Source organism: Alligator mississippiensis, chromosome 8 (assembly GCF_030867095.1).
Source record: "Alligator mississippiensis isolate rAllMis1 chromosome 8, rAllMis1, whole genome shotgun sequence".
Classification (NCBI taxonomy): domain Eukaryota; kingdom Metazoa; phylum Chordata; order Crocodylia; family Alligatoridae; genus Alligator; species Alligator mississippiensis.
Window position 1 is genome coordinate 22,702,466 of NC_081831.1, and position 27,983 is coordinate 22,730,448.

Consider the following 27,983-nt stretch of genomic DNA (forward strand, 5'->3'; position numbering starts at 1 on the left):
CAGAAAGGGTGGAGGATGGATCTGGGCTGATACAGTGTGGTCTAGACACAAAAGTGGTGCCTTCAGTGATGCAAAATGCTTGTTATAGCTGTCTAGAATAGGCTTTTTTTCTGCTGTCCTTCAACTGTCAGGAAGCATTGAGATATAGAAGATGCCTTTCTAGGGAGGCAGGAGAGCAAGGAGCTGAGGATCAGCTGCTTTCTAGTTCCATGTCAACGCAGTGCCTTTACTCACTCTTAAGTCGTCTCAAAAAAAAATCAACACAAACACACCAAGTCCCATGTTATATGAGGTGGAAGATGCTGCTATTCCAAGCCCTAATGGATAACAAGAGTAAAAATAACACAGGCTGGAAGAACTAGCCTGTGATGTCACTCTAATCCAAGACTATTCACAAGTCCTTAATGGGTGGGATTGTGTAGGAGTGTTTTTGGCTTTGACTGAAGTTCTCTCCATCCCAAACCTGTAAAAATAGGTATTTGCTGCAACTTTCTTGTTTGATGTCCTTTTTTCATCCAGAAATTAAGTAAGCCAAAGATTGGGGAGGGGGGAGCTGCATTACAGATAGGGGAGAAGGAAATGTCTATGTTGGGAGTAGGGTTGCCAACTCTGTTTGAAACTATATTGGGAGGTTTCCAAAAAGCCAACATACCAGCAACATACAATGCAAATGTGCCTATATATATATATATATCAGTTATGGATTATAGTACATAGACTTTACACCAGGAAAGCAAATGAACTTTACTATTACATTTTAAAAACCCACTTGACTACTGTATAAATCAGATTCAACATCTGATATCTATTTTTATGAAAGTCCTATGATTTATCTCCTGGTAACACTCAGCATCTCCTGGGGATTTACATTCAATTCCTGGAGACTCCAGGGCAATCCTAGAGGGTTGGCAACTCTAGGTGGGAGGGAGGCAAGGATTTTTCAGGGTGATCTGTTTTGCTGAACCATCTATGGCATTGGGATAGACCGACTTTTGAATGCAAGATGTTCTTCCCCTTTTAGGAAGGCAGACAACAACCTTGTTGGCCGGAGGCAGGTTTGCTTTGGCTACAGAGGATTTGGAGACCAGTTACTGAGAATCAGAGGCTCTTGCTGCCTTATTTTCTGGATGATGCCTTCCCTCAGAGAGCCTCTGCTCTCACCCAGCCCTATCAGGATTTCCCATTTCTGCCGCTCTTACTCCACTCTGCCCCACTCTTTCTGCTCCTCACCTCAACCTGGACCTCCATTTCTGCCCCTCAGCCCATTCTGCCCATTTCTGCCCCTCAGCCCAATCTGGACCCGCCCCCCATTTCTGCCATCCTCCTGCCACCCCATATCAGCCCATCCTGCCCCCTATTTCTGTCCCCCTTTGCCCTGCCTTCATCCCCCACATTTTTGTCCCCTGCCTCCTCCCATTTCTGTCCCTCCTCCCTGGTCTGCCCCCTTCATTTTTATCCCCTCCCCCATATTTCTAGCCCACATCTGACCTTCCCCCTTTGGGGCCTCTCATTGGAGGAGCTGAGAGCAGGGCACACACCAGTTGGCTGATGCAGGTGTCATTTAGCAAAGATGAACCTGCCCACCTGCCTCATCTCTGATGGTGCTGGCTGAGGGGAGGGAAAATGGTGGGAAAAGCTGTGAGGGGTGAGGGTGCCTGCCCTCTGCTCTGACACCCTTCAGTGATGGGGGGACAGTCTGGGGTCCCCCTGTGAGCCGTGAAACAGTCCCGCCATCCCCATGGGGCTGGCCATACATTTATAGGGGTTTCCTAATGGGACCAAATTGTGGGGCTCCATCTGGGGTCACCCCATAGGGTTGGCCCCTCACTTTTGTGGGATTCCTTGTGTGACCCCTTCTAGCAGCCTGGGAGCCCTGGTACAGGGACATGACATGCCAAGCCACGGCGTCCGTTCCCTCCACTGTTAGCCCTGATGCAGGGCACTCCAGGCACAAATCTCCCCTTCCTATGAGCCTAATATGGGATCCATGCTCATTTGGGATTGACGCCGGAGCCCCTTCACTCATATCCAAGATCAAGCTCCTCCAGAATTCAATGAAAGAGTTACTTTAACAATGGTGGGATCCCACATCCACTGAGCTGTCTCCTCTAATCAAATTGAACATGTTTATTAATACTCACCATCTCAAGTCAGACTGGGTCAAACTTCTCTTGGGGACTTTTCTTGGACTGTGAGGAAATCTTTCTCGTAGATCCACTTTACTTTTAAAACTGAATGGAATAGAATAAGCAGAGTATTGCCACCCTAAATACAGCCAGACCAATTACCCTGAAAATGAGACTTGTTTAGGGGAGGAAATGAGATTTTAAACAATAAGGTTTACATTGAAGATTGTCTTTTAAGCTTTTCCACTTAACCATGAGGGCTAGAAATAAAGTTTTAAAGCAGAACTGAGTGTCTTATGTAATCCCGTGACTCCAGAAGCTGAGGCTTTTAAGAAAAACTCCAAATAATATGAGCATTAGCAATCCTAAAGTGAGGGTTTTGTTTTTTTTCCAACTAACTAGTTTTAAGGCCTGGAGGATACCAGATAGGGGCAGATTAAAAGGACTGGTGATGACTAGCTTCCTGCAGCATTTTGGCCTAGTAAATAATAGTTTTAATGCAAAAATAATTACAATAGTTAAACTCACTTATCTTTCTTTTTATTTTATTTTTTTTACACATTAATGTCTACAGTGTTTTGAAGATTTTAGTCTAGGAACACAAAGCCACGCTTACAACCCCTGGTAACTAGTTTTGTCATTCGATTCCTGACCATTTAGTATTAGTAATAGTAATATTTCTATTCCAGCATTGTGTGTATACACATAACAAAAACATCTGAAATATTATTTGCCTTATAACCTTTGCCATCTAAGTGCATTTAGTCTAGATGTACTGCTAAGTAAAGATAGTGACAGATAGATATTATTTCATAGTAAGAATTGCAGTGGCTTTCTGTTCATTTGATTTGTTCTCTTTAAACTTAAAACTGTTTTCATTGCAAGTTAAAAATATGGGGAGACCTTCCATTTGTGGGTGTTTATAAATGTCATTTATCAGAACTGAGTTTTAGCCATTTTCATGTTCTCTGTAGATGAGGGTGATTTGAGTGGCTTTCTCTTTATATGCACTATCAGGTGCTTTTTTTCCCCAGCTACTTTCCAAATTCTTCTCTACATGGGATCTACTTTAATATTGATTATAAGTTTAAAAGTTTCTCACAGGACAGTTTAAACTTGGTATGTCTGTTTTCAAATCCTGGTTTAGTTTTTGTGCAATTTACACACCTACATCTGGCATTAGGTGGAAGTTTTAGATGAGACAAGTATTTACTATACAAATCAGCAAATATTTAGCTACAAAAAGATAGCCTACTATAAACATGTACTGTTTTATTGTGTCTTGATACAATATGTATCATAATTTTATAGTACTTGAATATTCACCCCTCCTTTCTTTCCTTTGTTTTCTTTCCCAATTATTGTAAATCCCAATGCTCCAGAAAAAATAACATATATGTGATATTTGCTGTGACAAGGAATTTTTAAATAGCATTTTACAATGTGAAACTGTACATGCATACAAGGTTTTGAATACTATCTTCTATATCAATTGTCCCATAGAAATGTTAAGACTTTCCTACTACTGAGTAGTTATGGTGGATTTTAACAAACCCAGCACAACCCAGTGTTGCATACAAGCTAGGGAGTAGGGACGTCACGTGTATAAACAGATGGCACTAGGAAGGGTGAAGTCCATATGAACCATTATTGGTGTTTTGCTGATGTTTATCCAATAAACACAAAAGTAATGTTGTTGTTTTTTTTACTGTGGGTGTTTTATTTGTATGTTAGTTAAAACTTCATCTCAGAAGCTCTGAAATGTATATCTGAATCAAAAAAGCTTGTCCTGCGAAGTTCCTCACAAAACACAGACTACTTAAAACTCCCCTAGCAAAATCAATTCATAGATAAAAGCGGTAAGTTTGGCCACCCTGTAGGTACAATGTACAGTTTAGGTACATTGGGAATGATCCCAGTGAATATAAATTCATGTAAAACTTGTGTAAAAGAGAAACAAGCTTGCTGTCAGAGAGAACCAGGGAGTGAACTTCCTGACTCTCCAAACAAATTCATGATTTTTACTTTTTTTTCCCTTGTTCAGAATTGAGTGGAAAGGTCAAAAATCCTTCACTTTTTTCACAAATTGAAAATCAGAGAAAAATAATGTTGAATCAGTCCAAACATTTCCTTACAACACACGTTGAAATGTCTTGTTTCAGTGTCTACCATTCCTAATTAAAATATTAAATGCAAAATAAAAATGACCAAAAAATGTAATTTAAAAATGAAAAATGGCCAGGTTTCTTGAATGAAATGCTTTGACATTTTCAAAACTTTTATTTTCTTCCCCCCCAAAAAAAAACAAACAAACAAACAAACAAATTAAGCACATGTCTCATGGGAATGTTCAATTCTGACTGGGTAGAATTTACTGGCAAAAAAAAATTTTGTCTAAAAATAAATGCTGACCAGCTCTACTCAGTGTATTTAAAACTCTTTATTTGATTTAAACACTGGATCTGATGTAATGCTTAAGGTGCTGCACAAACTTTAATTATGTGACAGGTCCTGCCTAAAGAGCATGTCATCTATATTGACAAGACACAGTGGACATGACCTGAGCAGGGTCATAAGTTAGCTGCATGTACATGTCCTGGGTTGTGGTGCACCTCCGGATACATTCAGCATGCTTAAAATTTGTGTTTTATTTTGAAAGGTTACTATGTCTAATCAGGAAGGTGAAAATGAGGAGCCAGCACAGGAGCTAGCTATACCTGACAGCCTGTTCTTTGCTACCTTGGAGAGAGATGAATTCTCTAGTGAGTGCCCATCAAGGTAGGGATTTTTCCAGTCTAATATTTTCCAAGAAAGCAACAAAAACTGCTGCATCTTTAGTCATAAGTGCTTGTAACTGGGACCACAGATATTTCGACTGAAACCTTCCAAAGGGAGAACCAAGGGGGACGTGTATTTTTTTTAGTATATCCTATAATTAGGAATAACCAGGTTGTTCAAATTCCATAACATTCATTGCAATGATTTTTGCAACCTCAAACAGGACTAAATCTACTAATGACTAACAGTTGGGTATGGAAACTATTTGTCACCACAGCATTAAATCAATCACGTTAGGAAGTTAGCTGTGGGGCCCATGAGTGTAGCACAGGGCAGGCACTTTAGATGTCAATTTCTGGCTAAACAGGAATGGGGGTAGGATAGAGGCCTATAAAATCCTGAAGGCCATGGGGAAAGTTCATAAGAATTTACCCCTTATAATTTACTCTCTCATGCCATACTTATAATGAAGGTGGTGGGGTGGAGGTGACATAATTCAATGATTAGTGAGCTGATTTAAGAGAAAGCAGAAGATTCCCAGTATAACTGCTTCCACATTAGGAGTCCCGTACCATGCTGGTATAGTGGGATTCCTATATTGCTCCAGCACTTGCAGCATCCGTGAGAGACACCTGCAGAGAGGTTCACAAATGCAACTGCTTCTCTTTCACTTCCTATCGATAGTGTTTAAATAGCCCCCATTACCATAGCAGCTGAACTGCTTGTCATCTTTTCCCATAATTAGCTTATTAGGTTAGAACCCAAGTCTCTAGGCACCCAGAGCGGTGTCCAATCTGTTGGAACACACGGCTTCTCTTACCGTAGCTGCATATGTCCCATGTATTCAGGGGGAGTGCAGACAAAATGCCACCTGGCACATATGTTGTTTATGCATTGTCATGTACAGGAGTACTGAGCTAATCAGCCACAGGTTCTCTGGCTTTCTATTCTGCCATTGAACTGCTCGTCATGACTTCCCCTCAGCAGATGGCAGGGTTTACTTAGCCCCTTCCTCCACTACAAAGGCCAAGACATGGAAGGTGAAAGGTTGAGGAGCTTTTGACACTACAGCCCTTACTTGTAGCCTCAAGACCTGGGCAAAGACCCTGAGCTATGCAGAGCATCACAGGCTCTGGTGATAATGCATCCAGAAGCCTGATTCTAAGCAAGAATGCTGGTTTGAAATCCGAGTAGGCTCATCCTGCGTGCCATTTATTTTCCATCAAATAGAATTAGGTGCCAATTTTGCTAGCACTGTAGAAATAGTTTAACAAACAAGCGAGTCAGCAGGGACTCTGCATTTTCTTTATTAAAAATAATTAGCCAACACAGAAGCTGTCAAGTCTTTGATAAATTAGCATTCTGGTTAATAAGCTGCTTTATTATTGGATCAACAAATGGAAAAGCCTAAGATTCCCTCAAGAGAAAAATTAACAGAATAGCCAGCAAAGGTTTCCTCTGGGTTCTGCCTTTTGCAGAAATATTTTGGCTGCACACTTTGTCATTTTTCTTTGTTTGTTTAATTGCCGTGGCAGGTTCATACCCATTGCCTGTGGCTGTGAACTGACATATCAGGAGGGGTAGTCATTTTCCTGTTCAAATATCATAAAACAGCTGAAGGAGTACAAATGCCTCAGCCTGACTTAGTTACCTCTGCTCCTTGGCTCATTTTGTGACTCACTTTTGCCTGGCCCTTCTGGTCAATAATCCCCTGGTGTAAAGCAACATAACTCTAGTGATTCTAATGGATGAACATTGACATAAGCAAGGTAAAAATCAGGCTGCTTCTGACCACTCTGCTTCCTCTGAGTATATAAATGCTTTCCAATCATTGATTGTTATCCTGATACCACCTATGTAAGAGTGGGAAGCATTATCCCTGTTCTCCAAGGTGGGAACTGAGACGCTGGGGAAAATGAAGCAACTGTCACCCATAGAAGTCAGTCAGTGGCTGAGTTAAGGTCTCCAGCATCCTAACTTCATGCTCTGTCCAGTAAATTTTCCTCCTTGTTCCTCAGCCTCTCTCCCTTTCTGCCCCAGCCAGGTCCAATACCACCTCTGTCTACCTTCCCCCCTTTCAACAGAGCAAGAGTCCTCTCTTCAGTTCTTGCAGTCCTGTGTCTTTCCACAGTCATCTCTGATTAATTTGCCACCGCAAGGGGAATTCCCCAGTAGTGACAAATTATCAGGTGTCAGTAATTGTGAGGAGAGGATGAGAGCAGTGGTTGGGATGCAGAACAGTGGCAAAGTACCTCCTGAACTGAGAGAATCCTGTACTGAGTTTCTTAGAGTCACTACTATGTTTCTTTTATAAAGCTGACAAATTCTACCCCTGCTTGAGACAGAAGGGAGTAGCTGCCTCCTTGGGAAGCAAAGATGATCCACATCTCCACCTCAGGCAGATTTTTGCCTCCACATTGAAGCTGAATACAAACCTGGCTTTATTTATTTTCTTATTTACATGTAAATCCAGGAAAGAACCTCCCCCTGCTTCTCCTACCTACCCTGGTGCCGACACTGCTATGGCTGCCCTGGATGGCAAATCATCCAATTACCTTGCAGCCCTGGATGCAAACATTGAAAACCTGCAGAAGAGGACACAGCAGCTGATTGATAAGATTAATGAGAACCGAAAGAAGGACCATACGGTCATGAGCAATTTCAGGGAGAGCCTCCTGCTGAAGGTGAATAATGGTCTGGGAGGAGCTGTTTTAGTTTGGTGAAGAGAAGCATTTTCAACCTCTGCGAGAAAGAAAATTCTCCATTCCTATCCTGGATTGTCTGTCCTCTCTTATGATACAAAATCCAGAGGAGATGTGTGGGGGTAGGGAGAATTCCCTTGTGTCATCCCATCTTTTGGGGCATAGGGAGTTCACTCTTGCCTGTAAAATAGCAACCAGAGATCCCAGGGGATCACAACCTGAGTAGATCTTAGGGTTTCCCATAATGCCACCTCCTCCCTAATCCCCCACACATACTGGAGCGTTACTATAACTACTCCTGACAACAGATGCCTGGAGATCCTTCTTAAAGGGGGAGAAAGGTAAGGCATCTTGACACTATGTTGCCTTTTCCTTTTAATGTGCATGAGACCAAAGAGGGTGACATACTCTCCCCAACAAGACCACTGCTTCCTGTGCAGATCCATGGAGCATGGGGCTAGGCAGGAAAGAATGTTTGAACCCTCTCATTACTGTGCCTAGAGCTGTGTGAGGAAGGCCCATTGATCTTCATTGCTTGGGACATTTGCAGCTAGACTGAGCTGAACAGTTGAGGGGAACAGGTGGTCTCAACAAGAAAGAAGGTTGTTAAGAGGGAACCCACTTGGCTTTTCTGTCCCCTCTTCCCCAGTTCTCCCTGTCAGAGCAACTCAGTCTGAAAGAGCCAACTTGTTTTAAATGCAAAACAGCTTTCATGATCTGCAAACAGCAGCAAAATCCCAACATCATGGCTCAGAGACCCCGAAATAAATCCCTGTGCAGAACAGCAACCCCCATTTCATCCCCAGCCTGCCTAATCTCCTCCCATCCCTGCTGCACATGCAAAGTTAAAGATTATGCAGTCACAGACTGTTTATTTAATATATTTTAATCATATTATTCTAACTGCATTAGTCATGGATCACCAGGCTTAGTGTCCTCTGTGCCTTAGAGACAATAAAGTAAGATACTTGGGACCATCCTCTGCTTAAGCATAAAGGAGAAATAATGCAGCGCAGAGGTAAAAATTAGCTACACGATCTAATGTGTAATTAATACACACACGCCCCTTGTCACTATTATTCTTATGCAAACTGAACAACCACTTGGCCCTATTGAGTGAGAGTTAAGGTTGTGTCTAGACACCTCCTTCCCTACTGAAACATGATGGAAATCAGCAGCTGAGCTTCTTCTCCAGGCTTTGCCAAACTTTTATTACCTAAATGCTGTTGGATTGCACACTCTGCCGCTCCCCAAAAGCTTTGTTCCATTCCCAGCTGACACAGAAAGGGATTACATGCCCCAGCTGACAGCTTGTACCCTTCACACAAAACCTATCAGTCTTGGTCTTGCATATCAATGGATCAGCATATCTGACCATCGCATGTGCCAGATGTGCAGAAAGCTGTCCCACTTTAACGCTGTGGAGGGGCCCAAAGATGGGAGGTAGTGGGTGGATTGGCCCAAAGTATCCAAGGTTCAGCCACACACCAGAGTCATAGCAGCACAGTGCAGATATGCAACCTGGGAAGGGGGCATGGGGGTTGTACTAGCCCAGGCCTGGCAGCATGGAACTCTGCTTGAGCTAATTAACCCTGCCTCTTCTGTGACTGCAGTGTGGATGTGCCTTATGTCAATTAGGCACTTTAATCCCAGGACAGCTAGGAATAGAGCGCAGGCCCACATAAAGGAATTACAATACTAGCTCAGGTCAGTCTAGAAGCCTGTCTGCAATGGGCCCTTGCAACAGGTATTTACATTTACTCCGCTTCACCTAAAAATCTCAGGTGAGATCGCTTTCAGGATTATATCCAGCCCTGGCCCCAAACGGCCAAGCCCCCCTGCAAATCAAATCACTGCCTCCTCTTGCTCATGGCAGGTGTTAGACCTCTCACAGTCAGCCCCTTGGCTCTTCCCCTGTCCAATTTTGTTCCTAAGCCATGTTTTCCCTTGTACTCTGAAAGGTCTCGACATTGGCAGAGAAGCTGGAAGAAATGATGTTTCTCATTTACGATCTCCATAACAAGCTAATGCAGGATAAGCTCCAGGAGCTCTCGGACGCAATGGGAAGGATCAGCCAGATCGGAGCTGAGCTCAGGCAAGTCTGCCACGCTGTGGAGGCAGCTTATAAGGACTTGTGCATTCAGCCTGAGATGTGAGAATAGAGGAGGGGGAAAGGGTTGGGGGAAGAGACCAACAGCCAAAAAGAGCCAGCTGGAGCCAAAGCCTTCCATAAAAACCAGGGAAGGAGTTAACAGCCAAACCCACCTCACATCTGCTCCCCCTGTGCAAATGGAACAAGGGCGATACTGAGCTGATAAGGCCCCTTCCTCCAGCCTGTTGCCACTAATTTGATCTTTAAGGTCACAACAACCTCTTGTACTTCCATGTTCTAATGAGTGGCATGTTAGAACCAGGTGGGTTAAAGGAACATGTTGGGAAGATTCAGCCTTAAGGAGTGCAAACTGCCTCATGTACAGGGTGGCGGTTATAATTAAAACATTCTGAAGATAGACTAGGACTGCACAAGAGCTGAACAGCTGCTAGCAAATTTCTACACCCTGCTGCTTTTTTGGCATGTTTTTTCTCCAATGTGTTTGCAGGCAATCTCTAGCCAGCTCTGTGCAGAAGACGTGTAACCCTCTTATGGCATGTTAGTGTAAGGCATTTGGTAAAAGGTTTCGCCAATGCTACATTTTTGCTTGGTCTCATTCAGCAATTTGCCCATTTTGTTATCTCTAATTGTTACGTAGCAATATGGAAAAAAACCCAGTGTAGTTTAAAACAGCAAAGAAAACAAAAATTTAATTTTGGGGTGGTTTGTTTTTTTACACAGGAGAACAGATTTTAAATAGCTGTTTCCCATAAGCTCTGCCTGTTCTCAACCACAAGAGCAGAGAGAGACCCTAACAGACAGAGGGGTTGAAAAAGTAACATGTTTTGTTAATAGCCCTACCTACAACGAATGGAAAAAAACTAGTAACAGAAGGAGAGATAAGAGGTAGATTTCATAATGCCTCCTGTCCTCTTCCTCCCAGTCAGAGCAGTAGTAATTTTCCCGTTCTGAGTTCCTAGAACTCAGAGCTGATGCATTGATTCAGGAGACTCTACCCTGGCAGTTAAGCTTTCAAGCAATGGCTGGCTCAGCTGTCTGATCCCCTCAATATTACAGCGGATCTCGGGCTAATTTCCATTTCATATAAGCACCAGCACAGACCAGATTTTCAAGAATACCTGAGAGGCTGGAAGCTGGGCACTTGAGAATCTGGTCCTGCCTGTAGTCACAGGTCAATGCACCTGCCCATGTGAACTCCTTCCCTTGGAATCTTATCTGCCAATGCACCTGTTTCTGTAAATCTTAATCTGTGTTCATCTACTCACCATTCACCAGGCCTATGTTTTACTCCAGAACTGACAGTCAGAAATACCAGTTGTCTAAAATTCAGGAAATTTCCCTTCAGTAAGGGGTACAAAACTTGAAACACAACCTGCTGCTGGGGCATTTGCTTGTTTTGCAATACAAAAAAAAAAGAGTGGGTTTCCAGGACAGCAAGCAGTCTGGGGCCCGTGAAACATAACTGGGCAGCTCATATTCTATCTAGTTGGATCAACAGTGACCACAACTGAGAAAGCAAGACGCATAACTTTTGTTTTTCTTTTACTGTATGTTTTAAAATTTATTAATCTAAAAAACCGAAGGAGCCTCAAACCAGCAGCACTCAGCTAAGGGCTACCAAGAGGAATTTGTAGTGATGGATCCTTGCTTCTGCAGCCCTCAAAGAGCTTCAAGACTCCTTGACCTCCTCTGACATCATGAGAAAAATGAGGCATAGAAATAAGAAGCAACTAGCCCAAAGCCAAGTGGTAACTCAGTGATAGCTAGGAATTAAAGTCCCAGCAGCAGATGGTGCCAGGCTTCCCAAGCTCAGCTGCTCTGTTGTATGGATTTGATAAGTCCCACAGGCAGTGTACAGAGATGTGCCTCTTAGCATGGTCCAGTGAAGAGAAGGCCTGTTTAGTATAGCTAGGGGTCTGTGGGCTTGTGCCCACACAGAAAATGATAGCAACCTCTTGGGGGGGCGGGGCAGGCATGGCACTGAGTGTGCACTGAGTTCTTGGGATAACTAATGCAAAACCAGGGCTATAAAGAGAGGGAAGCTCTCCACTATCACATCAGTCCAGATCCACGGAGCAAGTTTTAGGTGAGCTTTGGCATCCAATGGAACTAAACAAAAAAAAAAAAAAAAGGAACCATTGCAGATCCTTGCAGCTGATCCCAGAAAGCTGTTGCATTGTGCCATCAAGGAGCAAACAGCCAACCAAGCCAATCCTTCCTTACAAACTCATTGTGCATCATCCACTTGATAAAAGTGTCTCCAGTGTCTTCTCACATACCCCCCCAAATACAGCAATCAAAAAACAAACAAACAAACAAGCAAAACCCCCCCCCAAAAAAACAATAACAGGGGTGTTATTGGGCCTGTTTTCTTGATAGCATTAGATCCTTTACCCAAGCTGAAGGCAAAGGGAGAACTTATTTTGGCTTCCCAAGCTTGGGAGGGGGAAAAAAGTTAAAATCAGCCACTGAGATTCGTGGGTAAATCTTGCTGCACATTACACAACAATCACAGAAACAAACTGAAGAGCAATTAAATCCTGTGTGACAGCAGCTTCACTGTAATGGCAGCAGCCTTTGGCTTGGAAAACTTTAACCTTGCGAGCAGAAAGAGACATGACATTCTTCTCCCACTGTAAAAATTAAGGCAGTTATGAAGGCAATTTGTGCCCTCTCCTGGCTGTCCCAGTAAAGCAGATTTATTTGTTGACAGTGAAAGCCTGAAGCCCAGTGATCGCTCTTCCCAGAATCAAAGCGTGGATATCATGGGTGCCTGTGGGGTGAAGAAAGACAAGAGAGAAAAAAAAACCTGAATTTTTACTAGGCAACATTCAGATAATTGGAGAGTGCTGATGCTCCCTGTCTAAGTTTTGTCAGGTATTTGAGAGCATGGCTGCTTCATTACAAGAGGATTGTTCCCATTGACCCTGGGTAAAACTGTATCCATTTATCAGGCTGGTGGGGAAAAATAAAAAAAACAAGCCCCTTTCCCTAGTAGCACTGGTTTTGAAATGAGGGACCAAGAAGTCTATAAAAGATTGTTGGAAACACAGAGGAATTGACAGAGAGCCTTATCTATACAATGGTAAAGCAAGGATTTTGGGGATAAGAATTTCATCTCCCATAATCCCCTGAGCACTGCAGCAGGATCCCACAATGCACTGAAGAAAAACTTAGAGACAACCGTGTGCCAAATGGCAGCACTGGAGACCAGGAGGCAGACCCACAGGCTGCCAAGTTGTCCCTGCCCCAAGCATTATGCGCAGGGTGCCACACTGAAGAGGAAAGTGCTGCTTAGAGTCACCAACCTGCTCCCCACAGAACAAGGCCTGCTAACAAGCTACCTGCTATGCCATACAGAACATGCTCTGCCTGCCCTTTGCTGCCAAGACACAAGAAGATGCTGGGATGTTCCCTGAGCAACCCATATGAGGTACATGCATGTGTGGCAGGAGCAGGGAGTTACCTTCGTATGTGTTGACGGCCTCCAGGTTCATGACGTGCCGAATGACATGGTACTCATCAGCGATGCCGTTTCCGCCCAGCATGTCGCGGGCCTGGCGGGCGATGTCCAGAGCTTTGCCACAGGAGTTCCGCTTCAACATGGAGATCATCTCAGGCGTGGCCCTGCAGGACAGCAGCAGCCATCAGAGACAGAGATGGGGACAGCAGCCAAAGGGGCCCGAGGAGCTGCCCACACCCTGCTGGCCGTGGCTGAGACTCAGTACAGAATCCAGCCGCTGGGTCACAGCATGACCTTTGTTCTCGACCCAACTGTTATAGATGCCTCGGGCCCCTAGACAGAAAAGGCCCCTGCTCTGTTCCCACCCCTGGAGCCATTCAATCTCTCCCAACCTTATGCTTTTCTAAACCCAACAGAAAACAACTGTTCTAGTTGCCAAGAGGTCTCTAGGTACTTGTCTTCATCCTTGAGTCTCCCCAGCTGCAGGCAAGCTTGCAGGCCGATGGTGATCTCTGTGAGCATGTCAGCCAGCTTCTTCTGGATTAGCTGGTTCCGAGCTAGTGGCACCCCAAACTGGATCCTAAAAAGGGAGGCACGCAAGTCCTTTACTGGGGAGGAAGAAGCCCCAGCCAGGCTCTCTGCTGCACTGCCCAGACAGTCCCTGCTGCAAAGAGTCTAACTAGATGCATGAGGTGGGAACTGAGGCACGCAGCAAGGATGCACCTTGCCTATCATCAGCAGCCAAAGGGAATAGATCCTGAGTTGTCGCAGCATCCTATACCCAAAATTGCATTACTTGCTCCTTGGTTCCCCCGACTGCTTTAGAGAGAAAAAGGAAGCTTCGCAATTGCTGCGGTTCTTTGACACACTTCCCCACTGAGTGGCCAGGACAGTACAGGCCAGCATGGTGCTGGCAGCTCTCACCTGTCAAGAGCATACTGCCGAGCTGTCTCCAGGCAGAACTCAGCAGCACCCAGTGCTCCCCACGCGATGCCATACCGGGCGTTGTTCAGGCAGCCGAAAGGACCCTGCAGGATGCACAGCAGAACCCCAGTGGCTTTACCAGGAGCCCAGGGCATTATTCCCTGTAGCCACCCCCCTTGGGGCTGCATCTCACAGCACAAGTTTGCTGGCATCAAAAGTAGGCTGCTTCCAGCAGCCAGGAAGGGCTGAGCTATCCAACAGCTGGGGAGGAACTATTTCCTGAACTGAGATTCAGCTGCTTCTGGGGTGCAGCACATCAGCTATATCCTCAGCAATGAGAGGCAGCACTGGCTGCAAGCAGTTGTCCCCACTGCAGCTGGCATCCGCTATCAAAGCAGCACCCCAGCCCCACAATGCAGCAGCTGCAGGACTCACAGCCAGGCCGGAGATGTTGGGCAGCAGGTTCTCCTCTGGCACATCCACATCTTCCATGAGGATCATCCCAGTGATGGAAGCCCGCAGGGAGAACTTGCCCTCAATCTTAGGCGTTGAAAGCCCCTTCATGCCCCGCTCCAGCAGGAAACCCCGGATTTTCCCATCCTCGCACACAGCCCAGACCACACACAGGTCGGCCACGGGCGCGTTCGTAATCCTGGGAGGTGGGAAGGGCAATGGAAGATCAGTCACCCCCACAGCCTCCATCAGCCCAAAGCAGGCTGGAGGGGGGCTGGGGGTGCAAAGAACCCAGGCATCCTTGCTCCTAGCTCCAACTCCTAGATCCCGCATCCTTCCCAAAGCTAGGGATAGAACCCAGGAGTCCTGGCTCCCAGACTCATCCCTGCCTCCTCTTCCTCTCACCGCTCAACCCCTCCCCAAGCAGAATGAACCCAGGCATCCCAGCTCTCACCTCCCCTTTCCTCTCACACACTAGACCCCACTCTCACTAGAGCAGAGAACCCAGGCATCCTGGTTGCCACCCCCTAACACAACCGTCCCTGTTTGGCAGCCGTTGTGTGGCCCTTGCATGAAGCAAGCTGGCCAGATCTCAGCCCAGCTTCCCACAGCCCTTCCGCAGGGAGACAAGTCACAGCTGCAGAGCTTGGGAGTTCTGGGGAGGGAGTGGGGGTCCACAGGGGCACTGTCCCTCACCAGGTCTTGGAGCCATTGAGGGTGTAGGTCTTGCTGGCTGGGTTGTAGCGAGCTCTGGTCTCCATGCTCCCGGGGTCGCTCCCATGGTTGGGCTCCGTCAGCCCGAAGCAGCCTAGTAGCTCCCCCCTGGCTGGGGACAGCGAGAACTCATGTTCCTACCCTGGCCGCATCTGCTCTACCAAGCCCCCGGGACCTCCATCTGCCTCTCCCCCACCCACCAGTCCCCTCTCTGCAGGGGACACCATGTCCCCACAGCCCAACTCTGCAGCAGGATTTCCCCAGGGTGTTACTCAGCTCTGCTCCCCACAGCCAGGAGGGGCCAGTGCTACATGGAACCCTTGCCAACCCCACCCCTGCCCCTCAGCCCAGCTCACCCAGCCGGGGCAGGTATCTCTGCTTCTGCTGCTCGGTGCCATAGGTGTGGATGGGGTGCATGACCAGCGAGGACTGGACGCTCATGACCGACCGGTAGCTGCTGTCCACACGCTCGATCTCTCGTGCCAACAGCCCATATGCCACGTACGTGGTCCCTGCGCAGCTGTAGCCTGGGAGGTAGGTGCAGGATGTGGGCTTGGAGCTCCAGGGGGACCAGTCAATTTGAATGCCGCCAAGGTCAGGGGCACTGGAAGGCCTCCCTGGCTCCAACCCCCCTGCCTGCTGAGGTGCACAGACATGAAGATACCCTCTCAGACCCATGGGTAGGGGGTGCCACATGGATGCACTCATCCTGCTGCTGCAGGGACCCCCTGCCCCAGGGATGGGCTCCAAAGTACCCCAATTCAGCCCCCACCTGGCTTCCCACCTCCAGGGAGCCTTCCCATGGGCCCCCACAATCCTCTTCATGCCACCCCCTTCCCTGCCTGCATACCTCTGATGGTGGGGCCCAGGACACCCAGCTGCCCCATCTCTGACACAATCTCCTGGTGGAAGACTGGAAGGAGGCAGAGGGGGTATGTCAGAAGCACGACTGCATGAATGGTGGGGAAAGGCACCCCAATCCTGCCTCCCCATTCCCTCTTGAAACAGGCACTTCAGGGCCAGATTGTGCTCTTAATTCCCCCCCAGGGGCCAATCCAGAGCCCCCTCCCTCTCCCTTGCTCAGTGGAGTGACTGGATTCATGCCAGGGGGTTTCATAACCTCGACTCTACGCACACAACTCCCTGCCATGGCTGACGGGCACAGTGCCAGCATGACTGCCAATGTGAGGGCAAAGGCCGGGGGGGGGCAGGGGGTTTGGGGCAGGGACCAGGGGCACCTTCATTCCGGTTAGCCATGAGAATCCGTGGCATCAACTTCTCTTGGCAGTAGGTGCGGAAGGAGTCCCGGATCATGGCCTCCTCTGGTGTCAGAAGCCGCTCCAGCTGCAGGGCATCCCGCCACTCAAACTGGGCTGGGGAGGGAGTCAGAGCTGGACCTACCCAGGCAGGCCCCAGCCCAGCCCCAACCCAGGACTTTGACCCCAGGAAGCAGGAACTCCCCATGCCCCACTGCTGGCATGGACTGCCCCCCTGCCCTGCCCAGGGTAGGGTGGGGGTGTGCTGGAGGGAGGATAGGTACCTTTGGGGATCTTTTTTGCTTCCGTCTCTGGAAAAGCACAGAAAAGACCTGTTAAGAGGGCTCACAGCCCCTGCTGGGACTTCCTGACCCAAACTCCAGCTGATGCCAGGAGGGGAAAGGGACCTGGGAACCCAGCCAGGGGTGCCAAGGTCCCTGTCTCCCCTCCACAGACCTTTCCCCAATCCTGGCCACGCTGCCTACTCACCCCTGCGTGCTGGTGCCGTGCCCTGTGCCCGGGCAGCCACGTGTGTTGCCCCAGGCCAGCACTGCAGGAGCCTCCCGGGGGCAAGCCTCAAAGCCATGGGGACAGCGTCTGCCTGGCAGGACACGAGAGAAGAGGACTGCTTTAGGGTTAGACCCGGGGGCCTCCTCCAGGCCCTGCTGTGCTAGAAGCCAGGACCCTGGGTTCTAACCGTGCTCTAGGAGGTCAGCGGGTTTGCGGGGTGGGGGTCGGGACACTTGGGTTCCATCCCCATCCCCAGGGCCTGAGCTCCCAGGGCTGGGGGCCGGGGGTTCTCCCGGGACAAGATGGAGGGGCCGTGCTCACCTTAGCGCGCACCGGGGCGGTGATGCAATGGACCCGGGGGGGGGGTGCCCCGGGGCGTGACGTCACGCGGAGTGGGGCGACATCTTGAGCGTGGCGGAAGCGGGCAGGTTAACCCTTTGCGGCCCCCACTGCAGCAGCGGCTGCCACCCCGCCCCGGAGGCGCCCCCCCCCCAGGGGCCCACGCGCAGGAGCAGGGGCCGTACAACCCACGCGTAGGCTGGCGGGGAGGTGGACTGCCGGGCCCGCGTGGAGCTTGCGGGGGGGGCTGTGACGTGTACAGTCTGTCGGTCCCCCACGCGCGATTGGTACTCGAGGGGGGCGTGTGAGGAGGGCGGGGCCCGGCGCCTCGAAAACGCCCAGCAGGGGGCATCAGCGACCGGCGAGGGTGGGCTGTGGGTCAGGAGTGAGGGGCAGTCATCCGGGAGCTCCCAGAGTTGACAGCGAGGGGAGGAAGGGGACACTGGGGCACGGGGTCGGACAGAGAACACGCCCAGGACAGAGGCGGGTGGGGGGCAGGAACCCAGATCTCCGGGGTGCCAACGTGGTGCCCAGCTGCCTCTTTTCCCTCTCCCTGCTGCCCACTAAATCCCCGTCTCCCCCGGCTGTGAGGCTTGGTAGATCTCAGCCCCCAGCAGCAGGGGCTTGGGGAGATGCCCCAGAGCGGGGAGGGGGCGTCATGTGACCTGCAGTGGGCGCAGGGACCCGGCCGGTTTGGGGAACCAGCGGCTTCCCCTTTCCAGCCCCGCCCCCGTGCCAGGGCAGTGAACAGCCCAGCGGTGCCCCGCACTCCCTACCCGCCGCTCACAGCTCCTGGCTAGCTCAGACCCAGGGCACTGGCTGCCGCCTGCCAGGACTCCTGGGTTCTGTCCGGACTCTCTAGGCGATTTCCAGCGAGTCCCCCGCCATGCCTCAGTTTCCCCAACCCTGCACCAGACCCTCCCGCTACAACCCCGGGTGTTCTCACACCTCCAGGTCCAGGCTGACCCCCCTGCCCCAGGGGCTAATCAGCCCGCACGGGGGAGGCAAGAGCCACCCCCCCCCACCCCGCTTGTCACCTCTGCTGCCAATGGGAAGTTGTGGGGCCGCTCCCGGAGCCCTAGAGGCAATAAAGGCTCCAGGGAGGCGGTTATCCTGAGGCGGGGCGGGGGGCGGCGGGGATCGCGCTACCACTCTCGAGGCCCCCGGACCCGGGCTGCCCCCCCAGCCCCAGGGCTGTCCCCTGCGGGGGTCGCCCCGGCCCCGCTCCCGCACATCGGCACCTCGGCGGCGTCGGCCGCTTCCAGCACAAGCAGTTAGAGATCCTCGAAGTGTGGAGCCGGGGGGCGCCCGCGTGACGTCCAGCCCCCTCCCCTTCCCGGGGCCTCTCTTCTACTAGGGATGCTCCCCAGAAGTGGCTGCACTGCTGGGCTGGCTGGGGCGGGGCGGGGTTGTGGTCCTTCATTTGGGGTCGGGAGACTCCAGGCCTGTTGGGGGAGGGCGCTGCTTTTTTCTGTAAGGAGCCAAATACTGGGGCTGCCGGGGTCAGAGCAAGCGCTGGGAGGACGCGGGGTCGCTTCGACGCCTGGGTTCCAGCCCAGCTCAGGCTGGGATAGTTTGTATGAAAGCGCCTTAGCCGCTGCCGGACCCCCCCACTCCCGACCCGCCGCCCCCTACCCTCTCCACTCAGGCTCAGGCCGAGGGATCAGGCTTCGGGACCATCATCCTGCCCCCCGGGACCGGCCGCTGTGAGGACAGGCCCGCTTATCTGGCCGCTCCGGGGGCCCGCGCTGGTGTGTGTTTGTGGGGGGAGGATGGGCCCTGACCCACCTCCCCCGAACCACGGGGAACACAAATGGTAGCACGAAGGTGGGCAACGGCGGGGCGAGATCCCAGGGATCCGGCCCGAGCTCCCCCCGCTAACCCGCTCCCACTATTTCCCCAGAACCGAGGCTGGAACCCAGGCGTCCGGGCCCTACCCCTGCGCTGACGGACGTCCTCTCCATTGATCCCAAGCGGTGCAGGGTGGAAGAACCCTCCGCGCCGGACGACGCATCCCGGGACCTACTGTCGGGGGGAGCCACCGCAGAGCAGCCGGCCCAGGGCCGCTCCCGGGGGCGGGGGGCTGTCCCAGGCTTCCCGGCGCTGAGCTCCCCGGGCCCCCACACCCTACCCCGGCCAGTCCTGCGCCCAGCCCCAGCCCTGGGCCCCTGCAGCCCCCGAGCTGCGGCAAGACCCGCACCCAGAGCTCGCACCTCGAGGCACATCTGCGCACCAGCCCCGGGTAGTCGCCCCGGGCCAGCAGGGGGCAGGGTAGTGGTCCTACCTGCACATGAAGTCACCAGTGGGGCCCTGAGACCGCCCCCCTCGCCTGGGAGGGATGGGCCAGCTGTGGGCACAGCTGGCAGCAAGTGTACTTCCACCTCCCTGATACCCAGGCCTTGCCCCAGCTCTCTCTGCCTGGATGCCCACCCAGCCCTGAACCCCCCACCTGGCTGCATCTCTAGGGGCACCTAGAACCCACCCCCATTACCTAGAACCCGGGTCCTAGCTTGCGAGGCCTAGATCCAGCCCTGTTGCTCCTTCTATGCCCCCCCCCACCTCCCCTCTGGAGGCCTGAGGTGGGGTGGGGTCCTGGGAGGTCAGAGCCCCCAGCCAGCCCACTTGGCCTGGAGCTGCTCCCTGAGCAATCGTTAGCAGCCCTTGGGGCCTCTAGCTCCCTCCCCATTTATCCTACCCCCTCTAGTGCAGGGTAGATACTCCTTGCTGTCTCCCAGCCACATCCCCTTCTTGATAGCCAAGGCCTAGGCTGGGGGTTGCCCAGGTGACCCCCCCCAGCTCTGCCCCAGGTTCTGGGGTGCACCAGGTACTGCCCAGAGGGGAAACTGAGGCACAGGCTGCAGGACTTGGACCCAGCTCATTGAGAGGCTGCAGAGATGGAAAGGGAACCCAGGTGTCCAGCCTGCCAGTGGGGAAGGTTGTAGGGTGATACTGGTCTTGGGGGCCCAGGGGGGAGGTAGCTGGCTCAATCCTGGCAGGAGCCCGATCCTTTCCTCACCATCCCATGTTGTCAGCTCCTCTCCAGCTCCCTCCCCCCCAAGCCATGGCTCTGTAACCCCTGGGAAGAGATGTGTTTTTGTTCTTAATTTAATGAATAAAGAGGATGTTTTTAGCTGAACCAGGCCCAAAATGGGAAGGGAAGAAGGGGCAGGGGCAGTCCTCTGGTCTCTGGAAGCTTCCAGGCTCTGGCCTGGGGTGCAATAGAGCCTCAAGCAGGGGGTAATTGGGGCTGGGGGTAACTCGGGGGGGGGGGCTGAGGGGGCTTGTATGGCTACCCCCTCATTATTGGGGCCTGGTTGCTAGGGCAGGGGTCACCATGGTTACAAGTTCTCCCCATTCTGTGTTGGAGATGGTTGCTAGACAACCTGGGGCATCCCCTCAGTGACCTCACCCGGGCAGGGGACCAGGCCCAGTGCGGGATGGACCCGGCGTGAGTGGGGTTCCAAGCCCCTGTACTGCTGCCCGGGGTGGGGGGGAGAGGGAGATTCCTTGGTCCCTGGAGGGGAGAGGGGTGGGGCAGAGGGGGTGTACTTCCATTGCCCCCCACCAGGGGGCGCCCCCACTCAGCTCCCTTCACTATGGGAAGATCCCCAGGCTGGGGGGGCTCAGGGGACAAAGACTGGGGCCGCCGGGTCCCCCATACTCGTGCGGTCCCTCCCTGCACGACCCCCCCCCAGCTAGAAGGCCGGGGCACGGCCCTTGGGTGCCCCTCACTCCCGACCTGAAGCCCCCTGCCCCTTCCCCGGGTGCCCCTCACTTCCGACCTGAAGCCCCCGCTGACATGGTGGGGGGGGCGCAGGAGCGCGGCGGAGAAGACCGAGCGGCTGCGAGGGGCTCTGGCTGCGGGGCTGGCCCGGGCCGAGCGCTCCCAGCACCGCCTAGATGAGCTGCGGGGGCGACGGGCCGGGCTGTGCGGGCGGCTGCGGGGGCGCAGGTGAGACTCCTCGGGGGGCGAGGGGAGGGGGGTCCTCAGTCCCTGGGGGTCCTGAGCCCCCATCCCCTGAGTTCCCGGTCACACCCGCCCCCCAGCTTGGCCCCACTGGCCGAGGCCGCCCGGGCACTGCGGGAGAGCCTGGAGGAGGTGGCAGCGGCCCGGAGGAAGCAGCGAGAGCAGTGGCGCCGGCAGCAGGGTCGTGCCCACCGAAGGGTGAGAGCCTCGGATTGGGGACATGGCAAACCCCCCTCCCCCCCAAACCCCGGGGCCAGGATCAGGTCTAGTGCTCCCCATCCTGGCGCTCGCTCCTTCTCGGATTGGGAACCTCGACCTCACCCCCCCACAGATCCCTGATCGGGGCCCTACCCCTGCCCCCTCAATCCCGTTGGTACCGCCCATTTCCGACCTGCCGCCCCCTGCCCCCCATTTCTTCCTGGTGCCCCTCACTCCCGACCCGCAACCCCCTGCATGCCTCCGTCCTGGCTGGGCCAGGGGCGTGTGCAGGGATCCGAGGGGTCCAACCCACCCCCCGCCCCCGCAGGAGGAGGAGAACCAGTGCCTGGCGGAGACCGTGCGGGAGCTGCAGGCCGAGGTGAGACCCCGGGAGGGGGGGCTTGGACACCTGGGTTCTTTACAGGCAGGACTGGACCGGGGAAGGGGGACTTAGGCATGATGTCTGGGTTCTCTCCCCGGGTTTGGGGAATCAGAGAAAGGGAATGGGTGGGGTGGGGAACCCCGGACTCCTGGGTTCCCTGTTTCAGTTTCCCCGCCCAGCTGCTCTAGGGGAGGGGGAGTTTGGGCAGCTCTCACCCTCCGTCCCCAGGCGCGCAGGCAGCGGGCGGCCGTGCGGTGCGAGCTAGAGACGGGGCGGTGGCTGCGGGCGCAGCGGGCAGAGCTGGAGGTGAGGGGGGACCCGGGGCAGGGGGCGACAGCAGGTGGACTCCCCGCGGGGCGGCCGTTGGGGGCGGGAGCTGATGGGTCTGTGACCCCCCACAGCGATACCTGCGGGAAACGGAGACCGAGCAGTTGGGGCGGGGCGGCTGCATCGCCCAGGTACGGGGGGGGGGGCGATGCTCCTCACCCCCGACCCACAGCCCCCCCGCCCCGTCCCAGTCCGGCTGACTCTACCGGGGGGTTTGGGGGCGGGGAGCAGAGGCGGTGTCACCTGGAGGAGCTGAGCGGGGCCGTGCGGGATCTGTCCCTGCGGACCCAGGTAGGTGCCGACCCCTCTCCACCTTGTTACCCCCCCCACCCCTTCCCGCGGCCTTAGGATACCTAGGTTTCACCCACGGAGGTGCGCCGGGGCCGTGCCTCGGTTTCCCCCTTGTTGGAATGATCTTCAGGGGACGGACCCCTCGTCTTCGGGGAGGCCCGATCCTGGCTCTGACTGTCCCCGCCCCCCCAGACCCTGCGCGTCAGCAGCCGGTCCTTGGCCCCACGCGTGGCTGAGGCGCAGCAGGAGGCGGAGTTGTGAGTGGGGGGAGGGGGCTCTTGGGGGTGGGGTCTGGGGCCAGCCCCTTCCCCCTCCCCCACCCGGCTGGTGGTGGACCCTTCCCTTCGTGGCCCGCAGCAGTTGGGGGTCTCTCGGGGGTCACCCCAATCCCCGGGGGGGGGGACAAGGGGGGAGTTCTGAACCGCGTCCTGTTCCAGGGCCCGGAATGCGCCGCCAGGCCCCGCGGGAGGCAGCGGCTGGACGGTACGGGGTGCCGGGGGGAAGCGGAGGGCAAGGGCTGCAGGTCGGGAGTGAGTGACACCAGTGGCGCGGGGGGTGCGGTTCAAGAGTGAGAGGTGTCCAGAGACGGGACTGGGGAGGCAGTTCAGGGGAGCGGGGGGCAAATCCTGGGGGCGCTGGGGCCGGAGGGGGCCGTGGATGGGGGGCGCTGGGGTCCCGGGTCTCACTGCACCCCCTGCCCCGCAGGAGATGCTGCTGCACCCGGACTCGGGGCGGCGCCCGCCCAGGTGAGGAGGCCCCGAGACTACGGGGGGGAGGGGTGGCGGGGGTCGCTGCTCCCTTCACGCCGCCTCCTCCCTCCGCAGGTGCTCGGCGCTGCAGGTGGCCTGGGCCTTGCTCCGCGCCGCGCTGGGCCTGATCCGAGCCCTGGGCCCGCAATAAAGGAGACGGGCAGAAACGTGCCCTCACGCTTCGGGATCGGGACACCCCGCCCTTCCAAACCTAGAGAGGACCCTGGAGTCCCAGCCCCGCCGCTGCCGCCTACTAGACCCCACTGCCTGCCCCCCGTAGAGGATGGGACCCAGGCGTCCTCCGGCTCCAGCCCCCCACTCCCAAACCACTAGACTCCGCTCTGCCCAGCCAGGAGCGAACCCAGGCGTCTGAGTCCAGCCTCTGCCCTGCTAGACCCTCCCCACCAGGAGAGGACTCAGGTGGCGCTGCTAGCAACTTCCCCACAGCGTCCGGCCCCAGGCGTCCGGCCCCGCCCCCCTCTCTAGCCCCGCCCAGCCCCCCCCTGTCATGTGCTCCCTCCGCGGGGAAGTGGAAGTGGGGGTGTTACGCGAGACCGGAGGAGCTGGGGCTTCGCGGATACGCGAGATAGGTGAGACTCGCCTCGCCTCGCCTCGCCTCGCCTCGCCAGGGGGCCCGGACACGGATTCCTTGGGACGGGGGTGCTCGGGCACCTGGGTTCGCTGAGGGGGCCCCAGAAGCTTGGGTTCTCTCCGGGGGGACGGGCAGCAGCCTGGGTATGGGGCACCCTGTAGGGTGCCAGGAGCCGGGACCCCCGCGCTGAGATGCTGCCATTTCTGGGGTGGAACCAGGATGTCCTCACTTTCGTGGGATAGTGGAAGCTGAGGAACCCAGGCATCTGGGCCTCCTCTCCCCCGCTCCCTACAGAAATGAGGAAGTCCGGGCTCCCTGCTTCCACACCCAGGAGCTCAGGAGAGAACCCAGGCGTCCAGGCTCCCAGCTCCCCCTATTGCCCCCCTGGAGCTGGGGAGGGAACCCAGGTGTTCCGGCTAGGGTGTCACTGTAATGCTGTCTTCGCAGGTCTGTGTCCCACCCCTGCTATGCTGCCCCTCCTGTTCATGGCCTTGTCCCTGACCCCTGCTGCGGGGGGGGGCATCTCCTGTTATGATGACAATGGGCAGCCTGTGGATTGGTGAGTGCCACCACCCCAAAACACTCAGGTGTCTGGATTCCCCCTCCAGAACTAACCCATCTCCCTCCCAAAGAATGCAGGCATCTGGGCTCCCCCACCCCCGCAACTTCAACCACAAACCCATCTTTCCCAGAGAACCCAGGAGTTTGGTCTCCCCACTCAAGTGACCCACAAGCCTCCATCAGAGAACACAGGTGTCCAGACTCCAACCCTGCCCACATAGCCCTGTAGTCATAACCCCCCATGTTTTAGCTGGGGAGAGGGGGCTTTCTCCCATCAATTGTCCCTTCCCTTTCCCAAATGCCCCACCCCCAAAGCTGCCCCCAGGCATGGGCAGGGGGAGCCTGGCCACTGTCCTTGGGGTTAACTGGCCCCTGCCCCCTCCCCACCCCAGGTTCGTGGCCTACAAGCTGCCGCACCATTCCCCAGGCCAGGGGCTGCGTTACCACTACCTGGATGCCCGCAGGGGGGACTGGGTGTCTGGCCGTGCCCTCATCAACAGCTCCCAGGGCGCTCTGGGCACCACCCTGCGCCAGCTATACCAGGCTGCAACCACTGTGAGTGTGGGGTTGGGGTTCAGGGGTGAATAATGGGGCTCAGAGCGTACCAGGGGCAGGAGGATGAGTGCCTAGAGGTCAGAGGGCATAGGTGGGGGGCAGGGGTCATGGGGGACGAGGTGCAGGGGGAGTTCCTAGAAGTCAGGGATCACGAGGATCAGAGGGCATGGGGATGAGTGCACAAGCGGGGGTCACTGGGGACAGGGGGTACAGAGGTGCATGCATAGATGGGGGTCAGGAGTCATTGGGGTCAGGGGACATTGGGGTGAGTGCATAGGTGGGGTCAGGGGTCACTGGTGTCGGGGTACAGTTAAGTGCACTGGTATAACTGCATAAGGCAGGGCAAGGGTTGGTGAGTACACGGGGTCAATGCCAGGGGCATGGTGGGGGGGAAATCTGGGCTTGGGGGAGCATTGGAGACAGCTCCCCCTGCTTCCCCCCCAACCCAGCAGGGTGACGCCATGGCCTACGTGCTGTACAACGACCAGCCCCCCCGGGCCAACACCAGCATTAGCACCCGCTTTGCTGCCTCCCACGGCCACACCAAGGGTATGCCTGGACACTTGGGTTCTCCACCCTGTGCTTGCAGGGGGAGGGGAAAGCAGGGGAGGTTCTATCCTGTTCTGGGTGGGTGACATCTGGGTCCCATCTTGGCTCTTGGTGGGGGGCTGGGGGAGAGGGGCATAGAGCCCAGACACCTGGGTCCCATCTTAGCTCTGGGGGGTGGGGTGGCCTGGGCACCTGGGTCCCACACCAGCTGTGACTGTGTGGCAGGCGTGGTGCTGCTGGATGGGACACAGGGTCTGTGGCTGGTGCACAGTGCCCCGCACTTCCCACCGCCCACGGCCACCACCTTCGCCTGGCCCCCAACTGCCTCTCGCTTTGGCCAGACCTTCCTGTGTATCACCTTCCCCTACGCCAGCTTCCAGGACATTGGTACGTACCGCCCCCCACCCCGGACACCTGGGTTCTCTGCAGGGACTGGGGCCTAAGAGTGGGAGGGGTTGGAAGCCTGGACCCCTGGGTTCTCTATGGTGGTGAGCTGGGTTGAGAGCCTGGACACCTGGGTTCCCTATGGAGGCTGAAGAGTGAGAACAAGGGGAGGCTGGGAGCCCAGCCACCTGGATTCTGTACAGGGGCTGGAAGCCTGGACTCATGGGCTCTTTCCCAGCTCTAGGCGGGGAAGTGGGGTCTCAAGGGGAGAGGTGGGAGCTGGGACACCTGGGTTCTCTGGGGGATGAAAGCAGGGGGCGCTGGGAGCCCAGACACTTGGGTTCTCTCCTGTGCTGGGAGGGGTGGGAAGGCTGGGCTGAGCTGAGCCAGTGCGTTTGTCGCACCCCAGGCCGAAGCCCTGATGCCCACCCCCCACCCCACCCCCTTCCACCCAGGGCAGCAGTTGCTTGTGAACCAGCCCCTGGTGTATGACTCCAGCGTGGGCGGTGCCTTTGCCCAGGACCTGCCCGATCTGGCACTAGCAGCCTCCATGAAGCCAGTGAAGGCGCCGCCCTGGAACCGCAGCGTCACCCTCCCCTCCCTGGGGGGGGCACCCTTCCTCAGCCTGGCCAAACACCGCCGCTTCCATGATGGTGAGTAGAGGGGGCTGGGGTGCAGATGGGGGCTCTTGGTTGGGGTGAGGTGGAAGAAGTGGGGACTGTCAGGGCAAGGGCCTGGGCTGGGGGCTCTATGGCTTGGGAAGGCTGCCTGGAGCTACAGTGGGCAGGGACCTGGACTGGGGTCTCCAAGGCTCTTGGCTAGGGTGCGGGGGCTGGGAGACCTATGGAGGGAGTGGGAGCCCTCCATGAGTTGGTGAGCAGAGTGGGAAGGATTGGGAGTGGGCAGGGGCTCTAGGCTTTGGGTTGGGGAGTGGGCGCTGTGCGGGAGGGGAACTGCCTTGAATATAGTGGGGCTGAGAGGGGGTAGAGCAGGCTGAAGGGGCTCTTGGGCTCAGGTCTTCATGAGGGCTTGGTGGGGTAGGGCATAGAAGGCAGCTGCCAGGGGTTGTGGAGGAGCAGGGGTCTCCAGGGCTTACCTGTGCACCCTGCCCTTTGCCCCCAGACCTGTACTCCGGCTGGCTGGCTGCGGCCCTGGGCGACACACTGCTGGTGGAGTCGTGGCGGGATGGGCCGGGGGACCTGCCCTCCAACTGCTCAGGGCCGGGGCCACAGGTGCTGAACGTGGCACACGTGGCCTTCCCGGACATGCCAGCCTTTGCGACCACGCAGGATCACTCCAAGTGGGCGGTTGCCGACACCGCCGCCTGGGCCTGTGTGGCTGACACCAACCGCAATCGGGGTGAGGAGCAGCGTGGCGGTGGCGCTGTCTGCCTACCCCACCGCCCCCTCTGGAAGGCCTTCCGTGGCCTGGTGCAGGACTACGACCCCTGCCCCTAGCCTGGTATTGGGGTGGGGGGCTGGATGCTGGGATTCTCCAGGCTGGGGGTGGTGGGGGGAGCCAGGACATGTGGGTTCTGTCCTGTGCGGGAAGCCAGCAATTAGAGCAGGAAGGGGAGCTGGGATGACTGGGTTCTCCCTGGGTGGGGGTAAGGGGTGGAGTCATGAGGGCTGGACTCTCAGCCGTGCGGGGGGGGGGGGCAGGAAGCCAGGACCCCTAGGAGGGGGTGAGTCAGGAACCAGGACACCTGCGTTCTCTCCCACGCTGCGGACTGGGGCAATAGTGGTTGGAGCAGGGCGGGGGTCAGGATGCCTGGGTCCTCTACCTGCCCGGGGAGAGGAGTGCAAGTGGGGGTGGGAAGAACTAGGACACCTAGGTTCTCTTCCCGTGGGCAGGGGCCACTAGACACTCCTCATGTCTCCCTGGGGCTTTGTAAGTGGCCAGAGGGTCATGGAATTGGGGGGGAGGGGGGCAGACGCCTGTGTCCCTAAAGCTGCCAATAAATGGTCCCATTGCCAAGTGTCCCTGCACTGTCTCCAAATGTCTGTGCCCATCTCATGGTTTGGGGACTTGGGGGAGGGGAGTGTTGGGG

The 27,983-nt window shown here is 55.0% G+C and overlaps 3 protein-coding genes across 8 annotated transcripts; 2 read left to right on the forward strand and 1 right to left on the reverse strand.

The window, feature by feature from the left end:
* The first annotated feature begins 1,277 nt into the window (after nt 1-1,277).
* Nucleotides 1,278-12,242, forward strand: SYCE2 (synaptonemal complex central element protein 2). 2 transcript variants are annotated; one of them, XM_059732272.1, is made up of 5 exons: nt 1,278-2,750; nt 3,861-3,985; nt 4,786-4,904; nt 7,378-7,588; nt 9,568-12,242. In XM_059732272.1, the coding sequence occupies exons 3-5, from the start codon at nt 4,792-4,794 to the stop codon at nt 9,760-9,762; spliced, it is 519 nt and encodes a 172-aa protein (XP_059588255.1). In that variant the 5' UTR covers nt 1,278-2,750; nt 3,861-3,985; nt 4,786-4,791; the 3' UTR covers nt 9,763-12,242. The 2 variants fall into 2 exon arrangements, with proteins under 2 accessions (XP_059588255.1, XP_059588256.1); XM_059732273.1 differs by having other exon boundaries at nt 1,278-1,645.
* A 140-nt stretch (nt 12,243-12,382) lies between these two features.
* On the reverse strand, nt 12,383-22,677 carry GCDH (glutaryl-CoA dehydrogenase). Of its 5 annotated transcripts, none has more exons than XM_059732266.1 (12): nt 22,606-22,677; nt 17,019-17,130; nt 16,814-16,840; nt 16,512-16,646; nt 16,124-16,186; nt 15,630-15,800; nt 15,256-15,385; nt 14,542-14,758; nt 14,107-14,210; nt 13,637-13,762; nt 13,186-13,346; nt 12,383-12,492 (listed from the first exon to the last, which is right to left on the reverse strand). In XM_059732266.1, exons 2-12 carry the CDS (start codon nt 17,113-17,115, stop codon nt 12,419-12,421), a joined length of 1,305 nt encoding a protein of 434 aa, XP_059588249.1. In that variant the 5' UTR covers nt 17,116-17,130; nt 22,606-22,677; the 3' UTR covers nt 12,383-12,418. The 5 variants fall into 5 exon arrangements, with proteins under 5 accessions (XP_059588249.1, XP_059588244.1, XP_059588245.1 ...); XM_059732261.1 differs by lacking the exon at nt 22,606-22,677 and adding an exon at nt 19,316-19,357; XM_059732262.1 differs by lacking the exon at nt 22,606-22,677 and adding an exon at nt 17,361-17,479.
* On the forward strand, nt 21,566-27,913 carry DNASE2 (deoxyribonuclease 2, lysosomal). Its single transcript, XM_059732269.1, has 12 exons — nt 21,566-21,922; nt 22,154-22,231; nt 22,327-22,383; nt 22,484-22,543; nt 22,736-22,800; nt 23,249-23,289; nt 24,332-24,443; nt 24,838-25,000; nt 25,453-25,549; nt 25,775-25,936; nt 26,389-26,586; nt 27,056-27,913. Exons 1-12 carry the CDS (start codon nt 21,566-21,568, stop codon nt 27,388-27,390), a joined length of 1,725 nt encoding a protein of 574 aa, XP_059588252.1. The 3' UTR covers nt 27,391-27,913.
* Nucleotides 27,914-27,983: the final 70 nt, after the last annotated feature.

What these genes read in the sequence shown, in the direction of transcription:
- SYCE2 (XM_059732272.1), top strand. Translation starts at nt 4,792, where the DNA reads ATGTCTAATCAGGAAGGTGAAAATGAGGAGCCAGCACAGGAGCTAGCT. An exon ending in TCTAGTGAGTGCCCATCAAG is followed by an intron (nt 4,905 to 7,377) that starts GTAGGGATTTTT and finishes ATGTAAATCCAG; the next exon opens with GAAAGAACCTCCCCCTGCTT. An exon ending in GGGAGAGCCTCCTGCTGAAG is followed by an intron (nt 7,589 to 9,567) that starts GTGAATAATGGT and finishes GTACTCTGAAAG; the next exon opens with GTCTCGACATTGGCAGAGAA.
- GCDH (XM_059732261.1), bottom strand. Translation starts at nt 19,342, where the DNA reads ATGGAGAGGACGTCCGTCAGCGCAGGG. An exon ending in CCAACATCTCCGGCCTGGCT is followed by an intron (nt 14,211 to 14,541) that starts GTGAGTCCTGCA and finishes TGCATCCTGCAG; the next exon opens with GGTCCTTTCGGCTGCCTGAA. An exon ending in GGCCGTCAACACATACGAAG is followed by an intron (nt 12,493 to 13,185) that starts GTAACTCCCTGC and finishes TTCACCCCACAG; the next exon opens with GCACCCATGATATCCACGCT.
- DNASE2 (XM_059732269.1), top strand. Translation starts at nt 21,566, where the DNA reads ATGGCAAACCCCCCTCCCCCCCAAACCCCGGGGCCAGGATCAGGTCTA. An exon ending in GCGCAGCAGGAGGCGGAGTT is followed by an intron (nt 22,801 to 23,248) that starts GTGAGTGGGGGG and finishes CCTGCCCCGCAG; the next exon opens with GAGATGCTGCTGCACCCGGA. An exon ending in TCGGGGCGGCGCCCGCCCAG is followed by an intron (nt 23,290 to 24,331) that starts GTGAGGAGGCCC and finishes CTGTCTTCGCAG; the next exon opens with GTCTGTGTCCCACCCCTGCT.